General features: G+C 41.8%; 1 protein-coding gene across 1 annotated transcript in view; it reads right to left on the bottom strand.

Moving 5' to 3' along the window:
* Window positions 1–20,299, bottom strand: part of atp7b (ATPase copper transporting beta) — a gene marked incomplete at its 5' end in the record, with an annotated part of 59,690 nt that extends 39,391 nt beyond the window's left edge. The window contains 6 exons of the mRNA XM_080421947.1: window positions 1,242–1,425; window positions 4,902–4,981; window positions 8,190–8,351; window positions 8,862–9,025; window positions 12,244–12,507; window positions 19,747–20,299. Of these exons, the coding sequence (XP_080278073.1) occupies window positions 1,242–1,425; window positions 4,902–4,981; window positions 8,190–8,351; window positions 8,862–9,025; window positions 12,244–12,507; window positions 19,747–20,299 (1,407 nt within the window). The remainder of the gene's footprint in view (window positions 1–1,241; window positions 1,426–4,901; window positions 4,982–8,189; window positions 8,352–8,861; window positions 9,026–12,243; window positions 12,508–19,746) is intronic.
* Window positions 20,300–21,259: the final 960 nt, after the last annotated feature.

The following is a 21,259-nucleotide window of genomic DNA, read 5'->3' as shown; positions in this document are numbered from 1 at the left end:
ATTGTACTTAAGTACAGTACATAAGTAAATGTACTTAGTTACTTTACACCACTGCTTTCAAAGTTACATAGTTTGTTATGCCCACTCGGCACGAATACAAAAAAACATCCCCACCCGGCTTATCTTTTCCATTTATCCAAACAACTTTTTGTACATGACTTCGAGGTCAGTTAACTCTGCACGAGTGTCGAACCCGCGAGGCAACAGTGTTCGGTGTGGTGGCTGGAGGTGTGTTGACTTACCTGCAGTGGTGTAAAGTAACTAAGTACATGTACTCAAGTACTGTACTTAAGTAAAATGTTGAGGTATATTTTTACTTTACTGGAGTATTTCAAAGTTTCAATACTTTTACTTCTACTCCACTACATCTCAGAGGCAAATTTTGTACTTTTTTACTCCACTACAATTATTTGAAAACTTTAGTTACTAGTTACTTTGTAGATTTTGATTATTATTACAAAACATACATTAACAACTTCAGCCCTATACAGTTTATATATATATTTCGGCCATTTGAAAATAGCCGATCTACAAGCTCACAATGCGTCGCATCGCAACGCATTGTGAGCTTGTAGATCGGCTATTTTCTAAAGATGTGGTATATACATAAACATTCTGCACAATGACTACTTTTACTTTTGGCACTTTAAGTATATTTTGACGCCGATACTTTTGTACTTTGTACTCAAGTACATTTTGAATACGGGACTTCTACTTGTAACAGAGTACATCTAGATTGCAGTCACTTGCTTTACCTGAACCAGAGGTGTAAAGTAACTAAGTACATTTACTTAAGTACTGTACTTAAGTACAATTTTGAGGTATTTGTACTTTACTTGAGTATTTCCAATTTCCAATACTTTTACTTCTACTCCACTACATCTCAGAAGAAAATATTGTACTTTTACTCCACTACAATTATTTGAAAACTTTAGTTACTACTTACTTTTCAGATATAAATTATGATATTATGAAACATACATTAACCACTTTATACTATTTGATAATAGCCGATCTACAAGCTGCACAATGCGACGCGTTGTGAGCTTGTAGATCTGCTATTTTCAAACATTACATTTTTAGTACTTTTACTTTTGGTATTTTAAGTATATTTTGATACCAATACTCTTGTACTTTTATTCAAGTACATTTTGATTTCCGGACTATTACTTACGGAGTACTTCTGCATTGCAGTATTGATACTTTTACTTAAGTAATACAATACCTTTCCCGCCACTGACCTGAACGGGCGTGCAGAGCAGGAAAAAGGCCAGGTTCAGCAGTGAGAGGCCAGGCAGCAGGTTCTGGTCCTGGGGCATGGAGCCCCCATGCTCCCCATGGTGGCTGTCCATGACCATCATGTAGATCATCAGACCCATCACAGGCATGCCGAACACCAGGCTGAACAGGAAGGAGTTCTTCCATCTGAGACCACAACAACACAGACACATTATGGTTAAAGGGACTATACACCATGAATTTGAACTTTTCCTTCTTTTTTGGTGTGTTTTTGGTCTCCCCTACCTCTCTTCTATCCCAACAAAAAGATTTGAGCTAAAAAGCCATATTTTACACTTTTGGCTATTCAAAAATAGCAGATATACAAGCTCATAGCGCGGCACCGAGTGCCGCGCTACGAGCTTGTAGATCTGCTATTTTTGAAAAATCGTGAAAATGTGTGCAAATCTTTGAATATATATATTTTTAAAGCGAACATTTGTAACTCAAATCTTTGCTTCTGGGGGGTCCCTGGAACAAAATATTTTGAGATGGGGGTCCGCGGTCAAATACATATAATGTTGGGGGTCCTTGACATGAAAAAGATTGAGCAACACTAATATAGAAACATACGTTTTTTTCCAGAAAACTATTGGGATTTAGGAGACAAAACAGGCCAAACTGATTTGCGCCCATGCGTGACGTCACAAGCGATACAATCCCTCAATGATCCTAGGTCCCTGTAAAATGGAATGGACGGATGTGACAAGGGCCCAAAAAACATCCCTTATTTTTTTTATAAAGAATCATGAATAGTAGCCTAATGCAGGTGTAAGACCATTGTGTTTGTATTGTGATTAGGGGTGTGCCAAACGATACGATACGATATTTGGCTCACAACTTCGATACGATTTCGATACGATACGATACGCACTTTTTTATTATGAAAAATATATGGGGGAGGAAAAAAATCAAATGCAAACAAATAATTCTGTTTTTGCATTATTCAGACATGCAAACTTGTAGCTTTTCAGCTACAATAGCCGTTTTGATTCCAAATAGGGCAATAGTGTGACACCTGACCCCGGGAAAAAAAACAGCATGTTGTCACCCTTTTCACCTCGGGGGTGTTTGCAAGCCTGATTATTATTATTGTAAAATTTGTATTATTTTTTTCCAAAACGATACATATCGCCACGAAAACGTATCGCGATATATCGCGGGACGATATATCGGCACACCCCTAATTGTGATATAGGTATAATGCATAGTTTTCTATGCATTTCGGGGGTTTTGGGGGGTTTGACCCCACTCTTGAAAACAAAGCATTGCATTGTGGGTTCGCCTACTATAGAAGCCGTGAAGTCAGTGAGCTGACAGGCCCTTCTTGATCAATCAAGTCACCTTAATTCAATTGGCAGATGCCAACAATACTTTAATATAAAAAAAATAAAAATAAAAATTGGGGGCCATGTCATCTGTCATGTGGTCTACCTGCAGAGCACAGGGTTGCCATATCTGCCTATTATAATTTCCCCGCAAGATTTTATTTGAAAATAGCCGATCTACAAGCTCACAACGCGTCGCATCGCGACACGTTGTGAGCTTGTAGATCTGCTATTTTCAAATAGCTGATGTAGATGTTAAAGTGCTCATGTGGCCCATAGTCGCTTCTTCTGGGCTGGTTTTCCTAGACCTGGTTGCTTGTTTCTCTCACATAATCTGGCAACACTGGCAGAGCCTGTGTGATCTACTGGTAGATTGCGATCTACCTTTTGGGCGCCCCTGAGTTAGGTCGTTTTCAGGTGGTAGAATGGATAGATCAGAGTCATTAATTAATACCATGCTTGTAACAGCCTCCTTATTGACCCATTTAGACCAGGGGTCTTCAACCTTTTCAGGCCAGGGACCCCCAAACTGATGGGGTGATGGAGCAGGGACCCCCTACCTCGTAGGGTAGGGGGTAGGCCACCACATATATCGTATATTTAATGTATAAAATTGTGTTTTATATGTATAAACATGAACACATGGCTGCTTGGAGCCTGCTTCTACCCACAGGTTGTCCCAGTAGGTGGTGTGCAAAAGACCTTTTCTTTCTCTACAAAATATGTATAAACATACCATGTTATTGTGCATTCAATACTAAGCTATTAAAATATGTCATGTTATGTTTAAAGAGATATTGACATTTTTGAAAAAAAAATTAACAAAACGTTTATAAACATTTTTAAAAATCAAACAACAATTTTGCGGACCCCCTTTAGTACCTCCGCAGACCCCCTAGGGGTCGCGGACCCCCTGTTGAAGACCTCTGATTTAGACGCAAGGCCGATTCTAAAAACGCTGTCCCCCCCCCCGTGCATGTGTGCCCAGCCCGTCGGGCGGATTTCGTTACTTTCCCCTTTTTTTTGTTACTTTATTCCGGTTTTAGCAGGCACGTGCACACATAGACATCAAAGGGGGCTTGAACCCCTGCCCTTTTACCCATCTGTAAAAGTGCCCTCTCCAGACCATGAATGTAGCACTGTACTAGTTTAAAAGAAATGCAAACCCACCCTTTCCATGCCGTACCTGAATGCAGTGTTCAAGATAATTGCCTTTTCTAAACTCTCCCGAACTTGAATGCAGCATTTTATGTTGAAAGAATTGCATCTCCAGTATTGGTTTGAATCTTGATTATACTTAGTTGAGTGCGGCATCACGCACCGAAAATAGCCAATCTCCAAGCTCACAACGCGTCGCAGCGTGATGCGTTGTGAGCTTGGAGATCGGCTATTTTCGGTATTTTCACCAAAAGTGCCCTTTTTTTGAAATTTCAGCCCCTGCCCCTCTAACATTCTCTGCACGTCCCTGGGTTTTAGGGTTAGGGTGAGCTTCCAACAGTGTATTGGGGTGAATTGCCCCGAATATATTTGCAGTTCCATGTAAGCTGGTGAATCTCTGGGAAAGTTGCTGAGAGGCGGAGAGGCGGAGAGGCGGAGAGGTGGAGCACGCAAAGTGCGTCTAATTCTAATAAAATAAAGGTCCATGTGATCTGACGGCCCGGGCCCCCGGAGTCCCGGGCCCATAGTGTGTGGCCAAGTTAATCAAAGAAGATATGCAGTGGTGGAAAACTTAAGTAAAAGTATCAATAGGCTGCAATGTAGAAATACTCCATTACAAGTAAATGTCCGGAATTCAAAATTTACTTGAGTAAAAGTACAAAAGTGTTGGCATAACAATTTACTTGAAGTACCCAAAAGTAAAAGTACCCATTATGCAGAATGTCCCATTTCACATGTTAAAAAAAAAAAAACTTTTGAAAATAGCAGATCTACAAGCTCACAATGCGTCGCGATGTGACGCATTGTGAGCTTGTAGATCTGCTATTTTCAAATGGCCGAAATGTATGTAGAGCTGAAGTGGTTAATGTATGTTTTATAATAATAATCAAAATAACTAGTAACTGAAGTTTTCAAATAATTGTAGTGGAGTAAAAGTACAACATTTGCCTCTGAGATGTAGTGGAGTAGAAGTAAAAAATACTGAACATTTTAAATACTCCAGCAAGGTAAAAAAAAATACCTAAAAGATTTGCTTAAGTACAGTACTTGAGTAAATGTACTTAGTTACTTTACACCACAGAAGATATGTAACGCAGGGGTAATCCCAAGAAAACATCGAATGGAACTAAATCAGATACTTGCTGTCGAATCTCTTCCGATTGGTCGAGGTTGCTCCCAAAACCTGGCTTTAAGAGACTGGCACCGAATCCAAGGCCCTAGGATGAGAAATGAGAAGAGATGGGGTCGGGGGGGCAGGGTCAGGGTCAGGCGGAAACAAGACCTGTCTGAAAGCCTATGTTCGAAAATGCAAAAATAATAACCAGTGGTGGAAAACATACTCACATTTAAAAGTACAAAAGTATTGGTATCAAAAATGTACACAAAGTACCAAAAGTAGAAAGTACTCATTGTGTGCAGAATGTTCCATTTCACGAGTTTACAAATCTATAAAATGTATACAAATCATTTGAACAGAAGCAGATCTGCAAGCTCACAATGTGTCGCATCGCGACACATTGTGAGCTTGTAGATCAGCTATTTTTAAATGGCCAAAATGTATGTTTTGTAATAATAATTAAAATCTACAAAGTAACTAGTAAGTTAAGTTTTAAAATAATTGTAGAGGAGTAAAAGTTCAATATTTGCCTCTGAGATGTAGTGGAGTAGAAGTAAAAGTACTGAAAACTGGAACTACTCCAGTAAAGTAAAAATACCAAAACATTTTACTTAAGTCCAGTACGTCAGTAAATGTACTTAGTCACTTTACACCACTGATAAAAACACTGTAATAACTCATGACCATCATGACTCTATATTGTTTGTTTATACATTCGTATCGCTCATACTACTGCTTGTACTATTTTCTATTCATGAAAAAGTGTTACATTACTGTTGTCAACACAGTTATTTATGTCATTTTGGGAGTGAAAACAACAACCAGGTGCAATAGGCTCTAAGCATAGCAGCCATATTGTGAAGACATTCACAGGTGTTACCAATGATACTAATGAAGGCTCTGTTCCATTTCGTGTAGCACAGTGGCTGCGGGTACATGGACAGTTTCATTCGGAATGAATACACTTCTATTCGGAATGAATGAATGGATGAATTCATTCAGAATAGAAATGCTCATGTAAACACCTCAATTGGAATAGAATATTCCATTCCAGTCTGACCCGAATGAATTTTCATTCGGGTTAGGAGGGGTGGTATAGACCGTTTGAATCGGGATATACCAATCGGAATTGACCATGTAAACACTTTATTCCGAACGCTCCTCTCTGTTTGGAATACATGCATTCCTTTGCGCATGTCCGTGCTTATAGTGCTGTCAGAATTGTCCAAAAATGACCTATCAAATCTCTAATTCGGCCACGGTCGCTCCTGCGGGATAAAATGAATGATTCTATTCTATAGCGTCATTTAATAAGCCATGGATAAGCCCAGACTTGTCCAGGAGAACGGACGCTCCAAGGATTGCTGGCCTAGGCTACACTTATATGGATCTTTTTCTAAACAGGTATTTTAGTCCTCAGTTTTTAAAAATAATCCCTGGCCACATGACAAAGATTTTTTTTTAAATCCCTGTCCACACATAAACGCAGAAACGCATTGATCAGCTGCAAGTTTCAATTTTAAATCAGATTTTACATTTATTTTATATATGAGGGGCCAAATACGTATACATTTTTAATCACATGTTAAGGCCCAATACTGCAATAGCTGCATTGTTTTAATAGCAGACGTGAACAAAAATAATATAAAATAACTACATTATTAGGGCGCAGCTGCAGCGAAAACAGATGAGTTTTACTTAATCAATTCATTACATGGGCAGCCGGAACGGTCGTCCCAAAACACTACGCCCCACGCACCTTTTGAGCGGGCCATCCACGGCCGCTCCATGGTCGCTGGATTTTGACCCGGGGCGATTGTGTTTTAGGGCGACAGACTCCACATTCTCCGTGTGCGCACCGCGCGCTACTCGGCGCAGAAAGAGGGTTTTCGTCACAGTGAATGAGTTACAGCATGTTTCAAAGCTTTTTCATAATAATACAAGAAAAACGTGACACTCGGCATAATGAGTAGCTTATACTCATTAGTATATTTTGATGCCAATACTTTTGTACTTTTGCCATAAATGAGCGTGCCTTGTTTCATAGACTGTAGTGTTGCTCTCTCTCTCTCTCCATTTATTATTATAATGACCATGAGCGGTCCGGTGTTTATGTATTATTATTTATTATTATAATGACCATGTGCGAATGCGTGATGACGTCATCGTACCTACATGAGAAATGTGACAAATAGTATAGGCTAGCCTACGTTTTACCGTGTCTGGTACCAATACAAAAAAATAAACTGGTCTGAACTTGTAGATCTGCTACTTTTGCATTAAAACGGCGATAACAAAGGAACACAGGCTTGTACCGCATACAACGCTGCCTGGCCAGGAGTCGGTGCGTTGCTTACCGGCCTGTCTACGACCGACAGACCTCCGCTGCTGAGGCACAAGGGGGCTATTCATTGCCTCCTCCCATGCCCACCAGGGGAAGCTCTGCTCCGGGTAGTGGCCCCTGGTCCATGCCCGGGCGTAGGCGGGAACCACTTTGCGCATGTCAAAAGTTATATTCCGAATGAATGCTTTGGTCATGTAGACAAGGAATACTTTTATTCAGGTCCCATGTAAACAGGTGAGTGGATCAGATTCCTCTATTCGGAATGAGTTCATTCGGAATGAATTCATTCTGAATGAATACATGATGGTGCATGTACCCGCAGCCAGTGGTTCTCAGATTTTTCAATTTCCACGACCCCCATAACTCTGAGAGTGTACAAATGGAACCAAATGGACCCGTAAGGGTCCATTTGGTTCCATTTGTACACTCTCAGAGTTACACACCCGTAAGGGGCCATTTGGAAACCCCTTAAGGAACCATGAGAGTCCCTGGACCCACATTTTAGACCCACTGGTGTAGCAGAGTGTTTCCAGCGTCAACCCTGACTGTGTTTGACCAGAATGGAACAGAGCCTACATTAGTATCATTGGCAACACCTGTGAATGTCTTCACAATGCATAGAGCTATAAAGCAGTGTTTCCCCTATATGCATTAAGCAGTGGCGGGCCGTCACCCCTTAAATCCGACCGCCACAGTATGATTTCTTTTTTTTTCTTACAGAAAAAATGCTCAAATGCATTGATATAATGCTCAAATGCTCTCAGGCAGGATTATTACTGTGCACATGTACTATATAAAACTTTGTGTTTGAGCATAAATATGCATTTTGAGAACCCAAAACCACCCCAAAGAAATTCGGGGCAGTCCTCCCCCACACCTTCAGCTTCTGGCTAGGGGAAACACTGTAAAGGTTTGCAATAAAATGAAAAAAAAAAAAAGAATAAAATAAAAAAATAACAGCTACCTCAATGATTCTGATGACGTCTCGAGCCCCGAGAACGTCCGGATCAAACTCGATGTGGGCTTTTTTGGTCGCCAGGGCGACGGAGGCCCCGAGAATCCCTTTGGTCTTGGTGAGTCTGGACTCGATGTTATGGACACATGATGCACATGTCATGCCTGATATCTACAGGGGACATTTAGGGACAAAACACATTGTGGCTTTTTAAAAAGGTGTGTTTTTCTATCCTAAAGTGTATATCCTCTTATGGTTTTTTACTCTGTATATGGATGAATTGTAAGAAGAAGAAGGGACATGTCTTTATAGGATGCTACAGTGTCGGGCAATGGTGGAAAAAGTACTTAATTTTTTTTAATTAAGTAAAAGTATCAATACTGCAGTGTAGAAATACTCTGTTACAAGTAAAAGTCCGATAATCAAAATTTACTTGAGCAAAAGTACAAAAGTATTGGCATCAAAATCTGCCAAGTAACTAAAGTTGTCAAAACATTTTAGTGGAGTAAAAGTACAATATTCGCCTCTGAGATGTAGTGGAGTAGAAGTAACAGTATTGAAAATGGGAAATACTCCAGCGAAGTAAAAAAATAATCTCAAAAGTGTACTTAACTACAGTACTTGAGTAAATGTACTTAGTTACTTTACACCACTGGTATCGGGTTATGTGTGGAGACTTACGACGAGGTCCAGTTTCCCGTGCGTCATGGCGCTGTCCTCGATCAACGTGGCCCCGAACCCCAGGTTCTCAATGAGTTTAGTTATTCCGGCGGCGTCGACGGCGTCGGAGTTGTACTTGACCTCTGCCTTCCCAGCCATGAGGGCCACCAGGACCGAGATGATCCCTTGAAAACAATACAATAGACGAGAAGATCAGTGAATGAGTCCGGTTTAGGAAGGACCGTGTTGATTTCGTCGACTAAAACTATGACGAAAAATGATCGTCGACTACCTTTTTTCACTGACGAAAACTACGTAAAAACAAAAATAAAAACTAGGCTATGACGACTAAAACTAAGACTAAATAAATTGACAATTTCGTCAACAAATAAAAACTAGACTAAAATGTTAGCGGAGAAGAGATCCAGTAGAAGTCATTCTATGCTCGGTTGCGCTCGGGGTGTTGCGCTCTGAAAATAGCAGATCTACAAGCTCACAAGCTTGTAGATCGGCTATTTTCAGCATGCAACCAAGTGTAAAATCAGCCTTTACGACGCCATCAAGGCACCGCCAAAATACATTTTACTCGACTAAATCAACTGTAGATTTAGTCGACTATAATCTTATGATATTGACTATTGGCTGACTATTCTCTCTCTCCCACCCTCTCTCCCTGTGTGCGCGCATGGCTGTCCCCCCCGCCCCACCCCCACCACACACACACACACACACAGAGACGTGCGTGGTGTCACTCTCTCCCCGTCTCTGGCGCGTTTCCGCGACTAATGTGACGCAACAGGACTTTTGAGATGGCCATGCCCAAAATAGGTTCCCTTATTCGGATACATGCGTGTGACTGGCCGCCCCTGCCGGTTCTCTGAATTTTTATTTTTAAATAGGCTCTGTCATGAATAATTGACCACACATATGAAGTGAAACAACTAAATTCTATCCAAACGATATGTTATAAGTAAATTCCGTGCCTGAAAGAAGAAGTTTGAGAGCGTTTTATAGCCGAAAGTAAGAAGTGAAGGCACTCGCAATGGCTGCCGTTCGTCTTTTTTCAGGCTGCACTCGGCTGCATTCGGGCTCACTCGAACTCGCCACCTGATTGGCCAACTTTTGCTGTCAATCACAGAACGATGAGCGACGACGCTGATAGGCTCGGAGAGTGATGTTGGGTTGCCATGTCCAGGTGTTGTAAGCGTGAAGTGGGTGTAAATTGGTTAGAGAAAGTGCGTGGACGCATGCGCAGTGCGCAGCGCGCAGCTTTGTGTTTTTTCATGAAGCTGGTTGCTTGTTGCTCGCGCACGATCTGGCAACACTGGTGAATACGCATGCGCAGTGCGCAGTTTTTTCGTTCCCAATTCCCACTTCGTTCGTACAGCCAGTTTGCGGATTGTAGTATAGATATTTTATCCCATTAAGACCTGAGGCCGATTCTACAAATGTCTTCTAAAGCTCAACAGTTTTCTGAAAAACTTATGCTGTGGTGCTTTCATATCAAGGACCCCCAAAATTATATGTATTTGACTGTGGACCCCATCTTGAAATAGTTTTGTTCCAGGGACCCCCTCGAAGCATTTGAGTAAAACAAAACTGTTCGCTTTAAAAATATATATATATTCAAGATTTGCACAAATTGTCATGATTTTTCAAAAATAGCAGATCCACAAAGTGACGTGCTACGAGCTTGTAGATCTGTAACCTTTTTTCACCCGGTGCCAATTATCTAAGTGATCCTGGGCGCTACGCTCCCCCCGCCAGGCTAGGGAGCCCAGAGCCGAGCTCATGCCTCCTTCAATGCATGATTCTTGTCACCTGACAGGGGGGAGTTTCCCCGGTAGGACGTAGCTCGTGGAAGGAACACGTTATTCCAACCAGTTCCTTTCCCCTCCATCAGGCGCCCCGGCTGTCATGGGGGAAGCGGTATAGCGACCAGGATTACTACATGTTTTTGTGAGGGTATTACCGACCCTAGGAGACATCTGCTATTTTTGAATAGCCAAAGTGTAAGATAGGGTTAACCATTAAAACCAGAAAGCATCTGTGTAACCACTTAAACCATTATTGTATACTTTGGCTATTCAAGAATAGCAGATATACAAGCTCATATGAGCTTGTATATCTGCTATTTTTGAAAAATCTTGAAAATTTGTGCAAATCTTTGAATATATATTTTTTTAAACTCAAATATTTGCTTCTGGGGGTCCTTGGAAGTTGGAACAACACATTTTGAGATGGGGGTCTGCGGCCAAATACCTATAATTTTGGGATTCCTTGACATAAAAAACAATCCTGAGGAAGACTACTACTACTGTCGAAACGTTGGTTTTCTTTTTAATAAACCTTTTGCATGGTGGCTAAGAGCTATCCGGCCTCATCCTTTGTCAACACTGTTACCTGCCGTGGACAGCACCTCATCAACACAGGTGTGCGCTCCCTCCTCTGTGTTTGCCTAGGGCAGGGATTCCCAAACTGTGGTGCGCGCACCTAGCCTGGTAAACCCCTCCCTCCGGAAAACTCATTTCCATTTGTTTTCAGAAGTGGCCTACAGGCCTGTCTGGGCGTTTCTCCACAGTTCGTAACATGAACTGTCCTATCAGTGTCCTCGCTCAATGTTCTGTGACTGACAGCGAGGGTTGGCCAATCAGGCGGCGAGTTCGAGTGAAACCGGATGGAACCGACAAAAATGGAACGGGCTGCCATCTTGTCTGTCCGCTACGGTTTTAAAACTTTAAAACGCTCTCAAACGTATTTTTTGAGGCACGGAATTTACTTTTAAGATATCGTTTGGATGGTTGTTTAACTTCATATATGTGGTCAATTAATCATGACAGAGCCAAATGCAAATCAAATGCAAATGAGATTTCCGGAGGGAGGGGGGTTTACCAGGCTAGCGCGCACCCCCTGTGGTGCGCGAGGGTGTGTGTGACATGAAAAGGCTAATGGTGGTGCTATGGTGTTATTTTAAATATATGCCAATATATGGCAAGTATATCCAGAATATATTCTGCATATATGTCATATTCATATATGTGGATATATAGAAAATATATGTCTCTCACACACACACACACACACACACACACACACACACACACACACACACACACACACACACACACACACACACACACACACACACACACACACACACACACACACACACACACACACACGTAATAGTCTGAGAACCACTGATATAGCGACATACGTTTTTTTTGTTATTTTTTTCAGAAAACCGTTAGGATTTAGAAGACATTTGTAGAATCGGCCCCAGGTCTTAATGGGTTAAAGTGGGTTAAAACGATTGTGACACTAATATTAACTACTAAAATGACCACAAGATGCTTTTCCCGGGGCTTTTAATGGGTTAAATCACTAAAACTGGACCGTTTACCTTTGTTTTTGAGCAGGTTTCTCTCAATGCTGGCCACGCAGGAGGCACAGGTCATGCCCGTCACACGGACAAAGCATTTCTGTACCGTGGCGCCCGCCGCCGCAGAGTCCGCTGGGCAGCTCGACCCAGAGTCGCCGGCTGGACCCCCCGCCTCGTGGTGGCGCTGCAGGGACACCAGGCCGGGGGACGTGGGGCTGACGTGTGGAGAAGGAACTCTGGACTTACTGCCGTTACTTTGGTTATCGTTACGACCGGAGACAGGTTCTTAAGGAGGAGACACACACAAGGCAGTATACTATACCATTGGTTCTCAAAGTGGGGTCCGGGGACCCCCAGGGGTACTTGAGGGGGTTCCAGGGGGTACCCAGCAAAATGTGTAAATATAGCATCAGAATAATTATGACCTTTTATACTTTGGCAATTCAAAAATAGCAGATATACAAGCTGGTAGATCTGCTATGTTTGAAAAATCTTGAAAATGTGTGCAAATCTTTGAACATATATATTTTTTAAAGCGAACATTTTTAACTAAAATCTTTGCTTCTGGGGGTCCCTGGCACAACATTTTCCGATGGGGGTCCGCGGCCAAATGTATATCAATTTAGGGGTCCGTTGGCATGAACATTTTTGAGAACCACTGCAGTTTACTCTACGTAAGTGGCGAGATAACAGCGGCCCAATTTGAGAACTACTGGCCTACAGTCTATGGTAATCTAGCCTGCCCTAGCGCGTCTGATATCTGGTCTAGAGGGGCGGATTCAAAATCTCAGGAGAAAACATCCGGCTCCTATTGGTTTACCGATCTCTGCGCCCGCCCCCGCCCCGCCCCGCCCCGTGCCCCTCCTCCTCCCCCTAATATGCAGGATTGAGAGCCCTGACGTCACAACATTTGGAGCGACGCCCACTGCAATCTGGTTGGTTGGGGAAATGAAAGGTTGACTCCCACTTCCTATGCCAGAAATTTCAACAGCCTGGTCCAGGCTTTATTTTTGAGAAAAACGCGAAGGAAAATAAAAGCCTGGAGATCGAGGCCAATGGTAATCTAACATATGGTTTAAACACTTAAGCGCTATATACTACGAAGGGTAGTAGTGGATGAATAGTGAAAATAGCTGATCTATAAGCTCACAACGTGCTCTGATGCAACATGTGAGCTCGTAGATGTACTACATTCACTATTTCTTTTAACTTTTTGAAGATTTTGAATTAAAATATGAAGCATTTTGTCTATGACATGGTTCAAAGTGGTCAATGGAGCTTTCACTCCATTTCAAACTACTCTAGACATTTTAGAAGAGCCGGGGACCCCCAGGGGTCCTTGGGGGGGGGTGCCAGGGGGGTCCCCAGCAAAATGTGTTAATATAGCATCACAATTTTATACTTTGGCTATTAAAAAATATCAGATCTACAAGCTCATAGCGCGGCACTATGAGCTTGTAGATCTGCTATTTTTTAAATATCATGAAAATTTGTGTAAAGCTTTGAATATATATATATATATTTTTTTTTTAAGCGAACATTTGTAACTCAAATCTTTGCTACTGGAACACATTTCTTGAGATGGGGGTCCGCGGCCAAATACATATCATTTTGGGGGTCCTTGGCACGAAAAAGTTTGAGAACCGCTGTTTTAGAGAACTGTGTTCTCCCCTGTAATCCTCCTATACTGCTAACTCCCAGAATGACCTTGACAGTTTAAAATTGGAAAAAAAGGTACGTGAAACACTGTGCTTATAATCCACCCGAGGTTAATTCTCTTTTCTGGCAAACCACCGTGTCATTAAATCCCACAAAGGAAAGCACAGACTGATTTTCGAGGGCCCTCCGTGCCAGAATAGAAGGGATACTTGTCTGGTGTCCAGGGTAACCCTGCGGCCCACAGGTTAGAGAGAAAATTAGTTTGACAAGCGTCCATGTGTGTGGCGCTTTGTTAGCGGAGTGCTCTGTTGCAAAGGAATACTGTATCACCTTGTGCTCTGTGACTCCGACCATCGCACTGCACCGACTTCAGTTACTTGTAAGGTGGGCCCCGTCTAGAAACCAGCGGTGTAGAGTAACATTTACTCTACACCGCTACAGTACATTTACTTAAGTATTGTACTTGAGATCAATTTTGAGGTACTTTACTGGAGTATTTCCAATTTTCTACTCCACTACATCTCAGAGGCAAATATTGTACTTTTACTCCACTACAGTTATTTGAAAACTTAATAGTTACTTTGCAGATATAAATTATTACATAATAAAACATACATCAACCACTTTAGCCGTATTTTATACCTTGGCTATTTGAAAATAGCCGATCTAGCTCACAACGCGTCCCATCGCGTCACGTTGTGAGCTTGTAGATCTGCTATTTTCAAACATTTTAGTACTTTTACTTTGGTACTTTAAGTACATTTTGATACCAATACTTTTGTACTTACACAAGTAAATTTTGAATTCCGGACTTTTACTTGTAACAGAGTACTTTTACATTGCAGTATTGATACTTTCACTCAAGTAAAACATTTGAGTACTTTTTCCACCACTGCTAGAAACCGAGGTTTATTCTACTGTTGTATACGGTCTTGGATAAAGCCAACTTTGTCGCGGCACGGCCTCGTCGCTCAAAGAAAATCGGTTGCTTTGTGACACGGTCGCCCGATGCAGTATAAAATCATCCTAAAGTAAGAGTGGCAGCTAAAGGCACAATTTTGTTTAATTTTGTTTAACACAAATTGCAATAATAATAATAATAATAATAATAACAATAACACCTCGGTTTTATAAAGCTGCCTGTATTCCCCAAATATTTAAACCTTTTGTGTCCTGCTGCATTTGCTGTGTGTGTCATGTTTTTTTGCTTTTTTTTAATCTCACGATTTTGTAACCCAGTTTTTTCACCCAGTGCCAATTGTAAAAAAAATTCAAAAAGTAATCCTGGGCGCTACTCTCCCTCTGCCAGCCTAGGGAGAGCCTAGAGCTGAGCTCATGCCTCCTTCAATGCATGAGGAGCTAACAAGCCGCTTCTTATCACCGGACAGGGGGAGTTTCCCCCGGTAGGACGTAGCGCGTGGAAGGAACACGTTATTCCAACCAGTTCCTTTCCCCTCCATCAGGCGCCCCGGCTGACCAGGGGGAGGCAGTATAGAGACCAGGAATACTGCATGTTTTTGTGAGGGTATTAACTACCCTAGGGGACACGGGGAGAACATGCAAACTCCACACATTTATTTAGCTTTATTTCTTGTGATGAGTCTCCACTTTATAACTTTGTTTTGAAAGGTGCTGTATAAATAAAGCACAATAATAATAATAATAATAGTAATCATAATAATAATAAGGGTAATAATAATAATAATAATAATAACAATAACAATAATAGTAATAATAATAATAATAATAATAATAATAATAATAATAATAATAACAACAATAATAATAATAATGATAATAATAATATCATACATTCTTTATTCCAATGAATAACTTTGTATATTAACCCATTAAGACCGGGAACGCATCTGTGTCATTTTTAGATTTGTGAGTGCCGCGCTACGAGCTTGTAGATCTGCAATTTTTGTAAAACCATGATTTTTTGGGGGCAAATCTTCGAATATATATGTATTTTTTAAAGCGTTAGAATTTTGAAAATATTTTTTTTTCATCTGCCTCAGGTCTTAATGGGTTAACCTTGGAAAGACGAGGTCGTATTGTGTGACGTCCGACTCTGGGTGTATTTTCGGACCCGTTCGCCGGTAAGGCCAGTGAAGCCAGTAACAACCAATCAGCTGTGTTCAAGTTCAAGAGCCAATCAGTCGGCTGTACGATCAAAAAGCCGATAAGATCTGCTTCAAGGTCGAGTGCCGAACAACCCACAGACAGGGTTGCCAGATCTGCTTATTATAAGCTTTTATTTGAAAATAGCAGATCTACAAGCTCACAACGCGTCGCGACGCGTTGTGAGCTTGTATTTTTCAAATAGCTGATGTACGTGTTAAAGTGCTCATGTGGCCCATAGTCGCTTCTTTTGGGCTGGTTTTCCTAGACCTGGTTGCTTGTTTCTCTCACAGAATCTGGCAACACTGCCCACAGAACACCTTGGCATCTTCATGACCAGTGGTGGAGAAAGTACTAAAATGTTTTACTTGAGTAAAAGTATCGATACTGCAATGTAAAAGTACTCTGTTACAAGTACCAAATGTAAAAGTACTAAAATGTTTGAAAATAGCAGATCTACAAGCTCACAACGCGACGCGTTATGAGCTTGTAGATCGGCTATTTTCAAATAGCCCAGGTATAAAATAGGGCGGAGGTGGTTAATGTATGTTTTATAATGTTATACTTTATATCTAAAGTAACTAGTAACTAAAGTTTTCAAATAATTGTAGTGGAGTAAAAGTACAATATTTGCCTCTGAGATGTAGTGGAGTAGAAGTAAAAGTATAGACAATTGGAAATACTCCAGTAAAGTAAAAGTACCTCAACATTTTACTTAAGTACAGTACTTGAGTGAATGTACTTAGTTACACCACTGTTCATGACTCATAGAAGCTAAGTGCTGTGCTGACGTTTTGCCTTCCATCTAATCTTTAAAGGGATAGTTCACCCAAAACATACTTTTTTTCCTATCTATGAGTCACCCCATGGAGACTTGAATTCATGGATATTTTTTTGTTTTTGTCGCATTCCTAAGCCAATAATTTGATGACCAGCGGACCGGTAGGCAGCGGTTCTGGTAGGACACACAAGGAGACTCTTTGTGTCTCCTACCGGAACCGCTGCAGGTCATCACATTTTTGGCTTAGGAGGCTAAGTCTCCATGGGGTGACTAATCGATAGAAAAAAAGTCTTTTGGGGGTGAACTATCCCTTTTAACATATACTCCATTGTATGACAGTGTTGCATGCTGAAAATAGCTGCTCTAAAAGCTCACAAAATACATCACAGATGTTGTGAGCTAATCGGCTATTTTCGACATGCAACAAAATTGTATAATTAAGTACAAATCAAGCTTAATTGTGTGGTGCCTGACAATACCATTCTGATGGATGAGAGGCAACCGGAGATGTACTGTAACGGGAAAGTCTCAGGCTTAACTGGATGTTTGCTGAGCTAACAATAGGCTAGACATACACAATATTATATACACTCAGTGGTGGAAAAAGTACTCAAATGTTTTACTTTAATATGTAAAAGTATCAATACTGCAGTGTAGAAGCCCTCCGTTACAAGTAAAAGTCCCAAATTAAAAATTTACTTGGGTGAAAGTACAAAAGTATTGGCACTAAAATGTACTTAAAGCACAAAAAGAAAAAGTACAAAATATTTGAAAATAGCAAATCTACAAGCGATGCGACGCGTTGTGAGCTTGTAGATCGGCTATTTTCAAATCGCCTAGGTATAAAATAGGGCTAAAGTGGTTAATGTTTGTTTCATCATATCATAATTTATATCCGAAAAGTAACTTGTAACTAAAGTTTTCAAATAATTGCAGTGGAGTAAAAGTACCATATTTGCCTCTGAGATGTAGTGGAGTAGAAGTAAAAGTATTGGAAATTGGAAATACTCAAGTACAAATACCTCAAAATTGTACTTACGTAAATGTACTTAGTTACTGTCCACCACTGTATACACTAATATGGTCATATTAAATTCACAAACAATTTGATGTGCAGTAGATCCAAAGGGCTTTAACGACGGACACCACGGCCACAGTACATAAGCCCCTGGTGATAAACCCGCCCCATATTTGCATACCGGGCCCTGATTGGTCCCTCACAACTTCGGAGGGAGAGAAATCCAATCTCTATTGAGAGGGGCCAGACCTAATCTGCAATTTTTTTTATTTTTTTTGCAATGGCAGATTCGACTGGAACCAGGCTACCACAGATGCACAGAACCTTAACCCTTTAAGACCGGGAACGCATCTCTCTGTGTCATTTTAAGATTTCTTTGGCTATTCAAAAATAGCAGATATACAAGCTCATAGTGCGGGCACCGAGTGCCACTATATATATATTTTTTTTAAAGCAAACATTTGTCAAATATAAAGTTCCAGGCACCCCCAGAAGCAAAGATTTGAGTTACAAAATGTTCGCTTTGAAAAAATATATATTCAAAGATTTGCAAAAAAAAATCTTGATTTAAAAAATAAATAGCAGATCTACAAGCTCATAGCGCGGCACTCGGTGCCGCGCTATGAGCTTTTATATCTGCTATTTTTGAATAGCCCAAAGAAATAAAAAAAATCACACCCAGTGTGAAGTGGGCGGTGTGGTCATCACAGTGGTCATCATAGTGATGGAAGCTCACTTCCCAAAAAAACGGATTTTTGGAAGTGCATAATCCTATTTATAGGTTATTAATGTCATCATGTGTCTCGCTAGCCAATCACAGTGCTGAATAGAGTCAGCCAATAGAGTCAGCCAATCACAGTACAGGAAAGTGGGCCAAGTGGGCCAATCACAGTTCAGAAAACTAATACTAATGAGGTGTCCCAACCCCACTTATAGGGGCGGCTACACCGCCCAAAAATGACACAGATGCGTTCCCGGTCTTAAAGGGTTAATGTACATGTACTGCATATCTCAGTGCGACACTGTAAATCAGCGCGAAACAAAATGTCCGCCGTTTAATGCAGGACCAATGCAGAATTTAATACTAGAAGGGGAATGTTTCCAAAAGCTGCCGATGTAGACCCATATCTCAATGGTAGGGACATCTAGGGACAGCAAATAAGAAACGACTTAATCCTGCAGTTCTATTTGGTTGTGAGCCGCCCCCCGCGTGACTGAATGTAGCAGATCGACAAACTCACAACGGCTCGCCGTGCGACGCATTGTGAGCGGGGCGATGTCCGCCTCTGCCGACTCAGCAGTGTTGCAGTGGTGGAAAAAGTACTCAAATGTTTTACTTAAGTAAAAGTATCAATACTGCAATGTAAAAGTACTCTGCATACAAGTAAACTATTGTACTGTAAAGTACTGTACTTAAGTACCATTTTGAGGTATTTGCATTTCCAATTTCCAATACTTTTACTTCTACTCCACTACATCTCAGAGGCAAATATTGTACTTTCACTCCGATACAAATTTTTGAAAACTTTAGTTACTAGTTACTTTGTAGATTGTTATTATTATTACAAAACATACATTAACCACTTCAGCCCTATATACATTTCGGCCATTTGAAAATAGCCGATCTACAAGCTCACAATGTTTGTGAGCTTGTAGATCTGCTACTTTCAAAATATTTGACATTAGAAAACTCGAAAAGGGACATTCTGTATAATGACTACTTTTACTTTTGGTACTTTAAGTACATTTTGATGCCAATACTTTTATACTTTTACTCAAGTACATTTAGCATTCCGGACTTTGACTTGTAACAGAGTATTTATACATTGCAGTGAGTAAAACATTTGAGTACTTTTTCCACCACTGTCCACCGGACAGAGATGTGTTGTCACGATGGGGCCCATGGGGATTCCAGAGTGTCACAGTAACATGCAAAACCTACCTTCAAGTGACGCTACGAAGCCCATATCCTCTATGGCTTCCCTGAGCCGCTCCGGCTGCGTGACGCTCGGGTCAAAGGTCACGGTTCCCGTTTCCCCTTTCAGCGACACTTTTATCGAACGAACGCCGGCCATCTGAGACACGCGCCCCTCAATGGACCGCACGCAAGAGTCACACGTCATTCCGCCGATCCAAACGGTGGCGTCCTCCGTCGACAGATGCAAGACGGCGACCTCGGGCGTTCGCCTCTGCCAGGAGCCGCCGCCGCCGCCGCCGCCTACGTCCGGCCCCGATGGCTCCTCCGCCATCAAAGTGGCGCCGAAGCCCATATCCTCTATCGTTTCCCTCAGCTCCTCCTGCGTCACGAGGAGCGGCTGGAAGAGCGCTCGCGCCACGCCTCGCTGGAGAAGCACCTGGACGTGCGCGACGCCGGGGAGCGCGCCGACGCGCCCCTCGATGGAACGCACGCACGACTGGCAGGTCATGCCCTCCACCTTTATCTGCACCGCCGCCTGGATCCCCGTGGCCTGGATCTCCAGGGCGATCTCCAGGGCGATCCCTTTGGCGTCGATGGCGGAGGCGTCGTAGTCCACCGTGGCCAGGCCGCTGGACGGCGACAAACCGACGGCGAACACCCCGTTGAGGCCGGACAGTCGGTTCTCCACCGTTCGGACGTGACGGTCTGGGAGCGGTGTGCCCGGGAGCACGAAGGTGGCCCTGGAACGGCCGCTTCTGGGCGGAGGAGGAGGGTAAAGCTCGGTCTGGCTGCCACGATCGAACGCCAGGTTGTCGTGGGCCTGGCTCTCCAGGCGGTCGACCTCGACGACGTGGCCATTTTCCTGGACGAATGAGAAGGTCAACAACGGTCAAAATGATGTTCAAATCAATTAACCCATTAAAACCCGGGGAATCATCTGTGTCATTGTAGATTTTTGCGTGGGTTACTCAAATAGCAGATGTACAAGCTCGCAGTGCGGCACAAAAACGCTTTTTAAACATCTTGAAGGTGTGAGAACAACTGATTTAGAAGGCATTTGTAGAATCGGCTTCAAGTTTTAATGGGTTAAATCAAATCGTGAGGCAAAACAGAGCAACACTCATGTTTGTAGTTTAATAACACGGTTGTAAACAACTAGGGTGTAAAGTGCACCATAATTGGCAACAACGGCAACATCAACAGCTGTGTAAAACTATTTTGTATTGACCTTGTCTTGTGATTGACTCAGGGCATTCTAACTATGGGTGTGTTCGGATATATAGCACTGAGCGCACTGGCCAATACCAGTGTTGATTTTGACAGCAAATAATTATTTAGTTTTGGGATAGTCTTTTGAATAAAATGCCTTTTAGTTTTTTTTTTTCACTTACATTTTATTAAGTTTTCAAGAACAAAACACATAAAACAAAAGACACAAAGATCACATATGCTGCCAAACATCATCTTATATAATAATAAAATAAAATAGAAGGAAGGCACAGGTGCTGTTCAATGTTAATAAACGATAGTACATGAA

The sequence above is a fragment of the Gymnoscopelus braueri genome (genome assembly GCF_963280865.1).
Source record: "Gymnoscopelus braueri genome assembly, chromosome: 24".
Classification (NCBI taxonomy): Eukaryota; Metazoa; Chordata; class Actinopteri; order Myctophiformes; family Myctophidae; genus Gymnoscopelus; species Gymnoscopelus braueri.
This window is presented reverse-complemented; position numbering and strand designations above follow the sequence as displayed.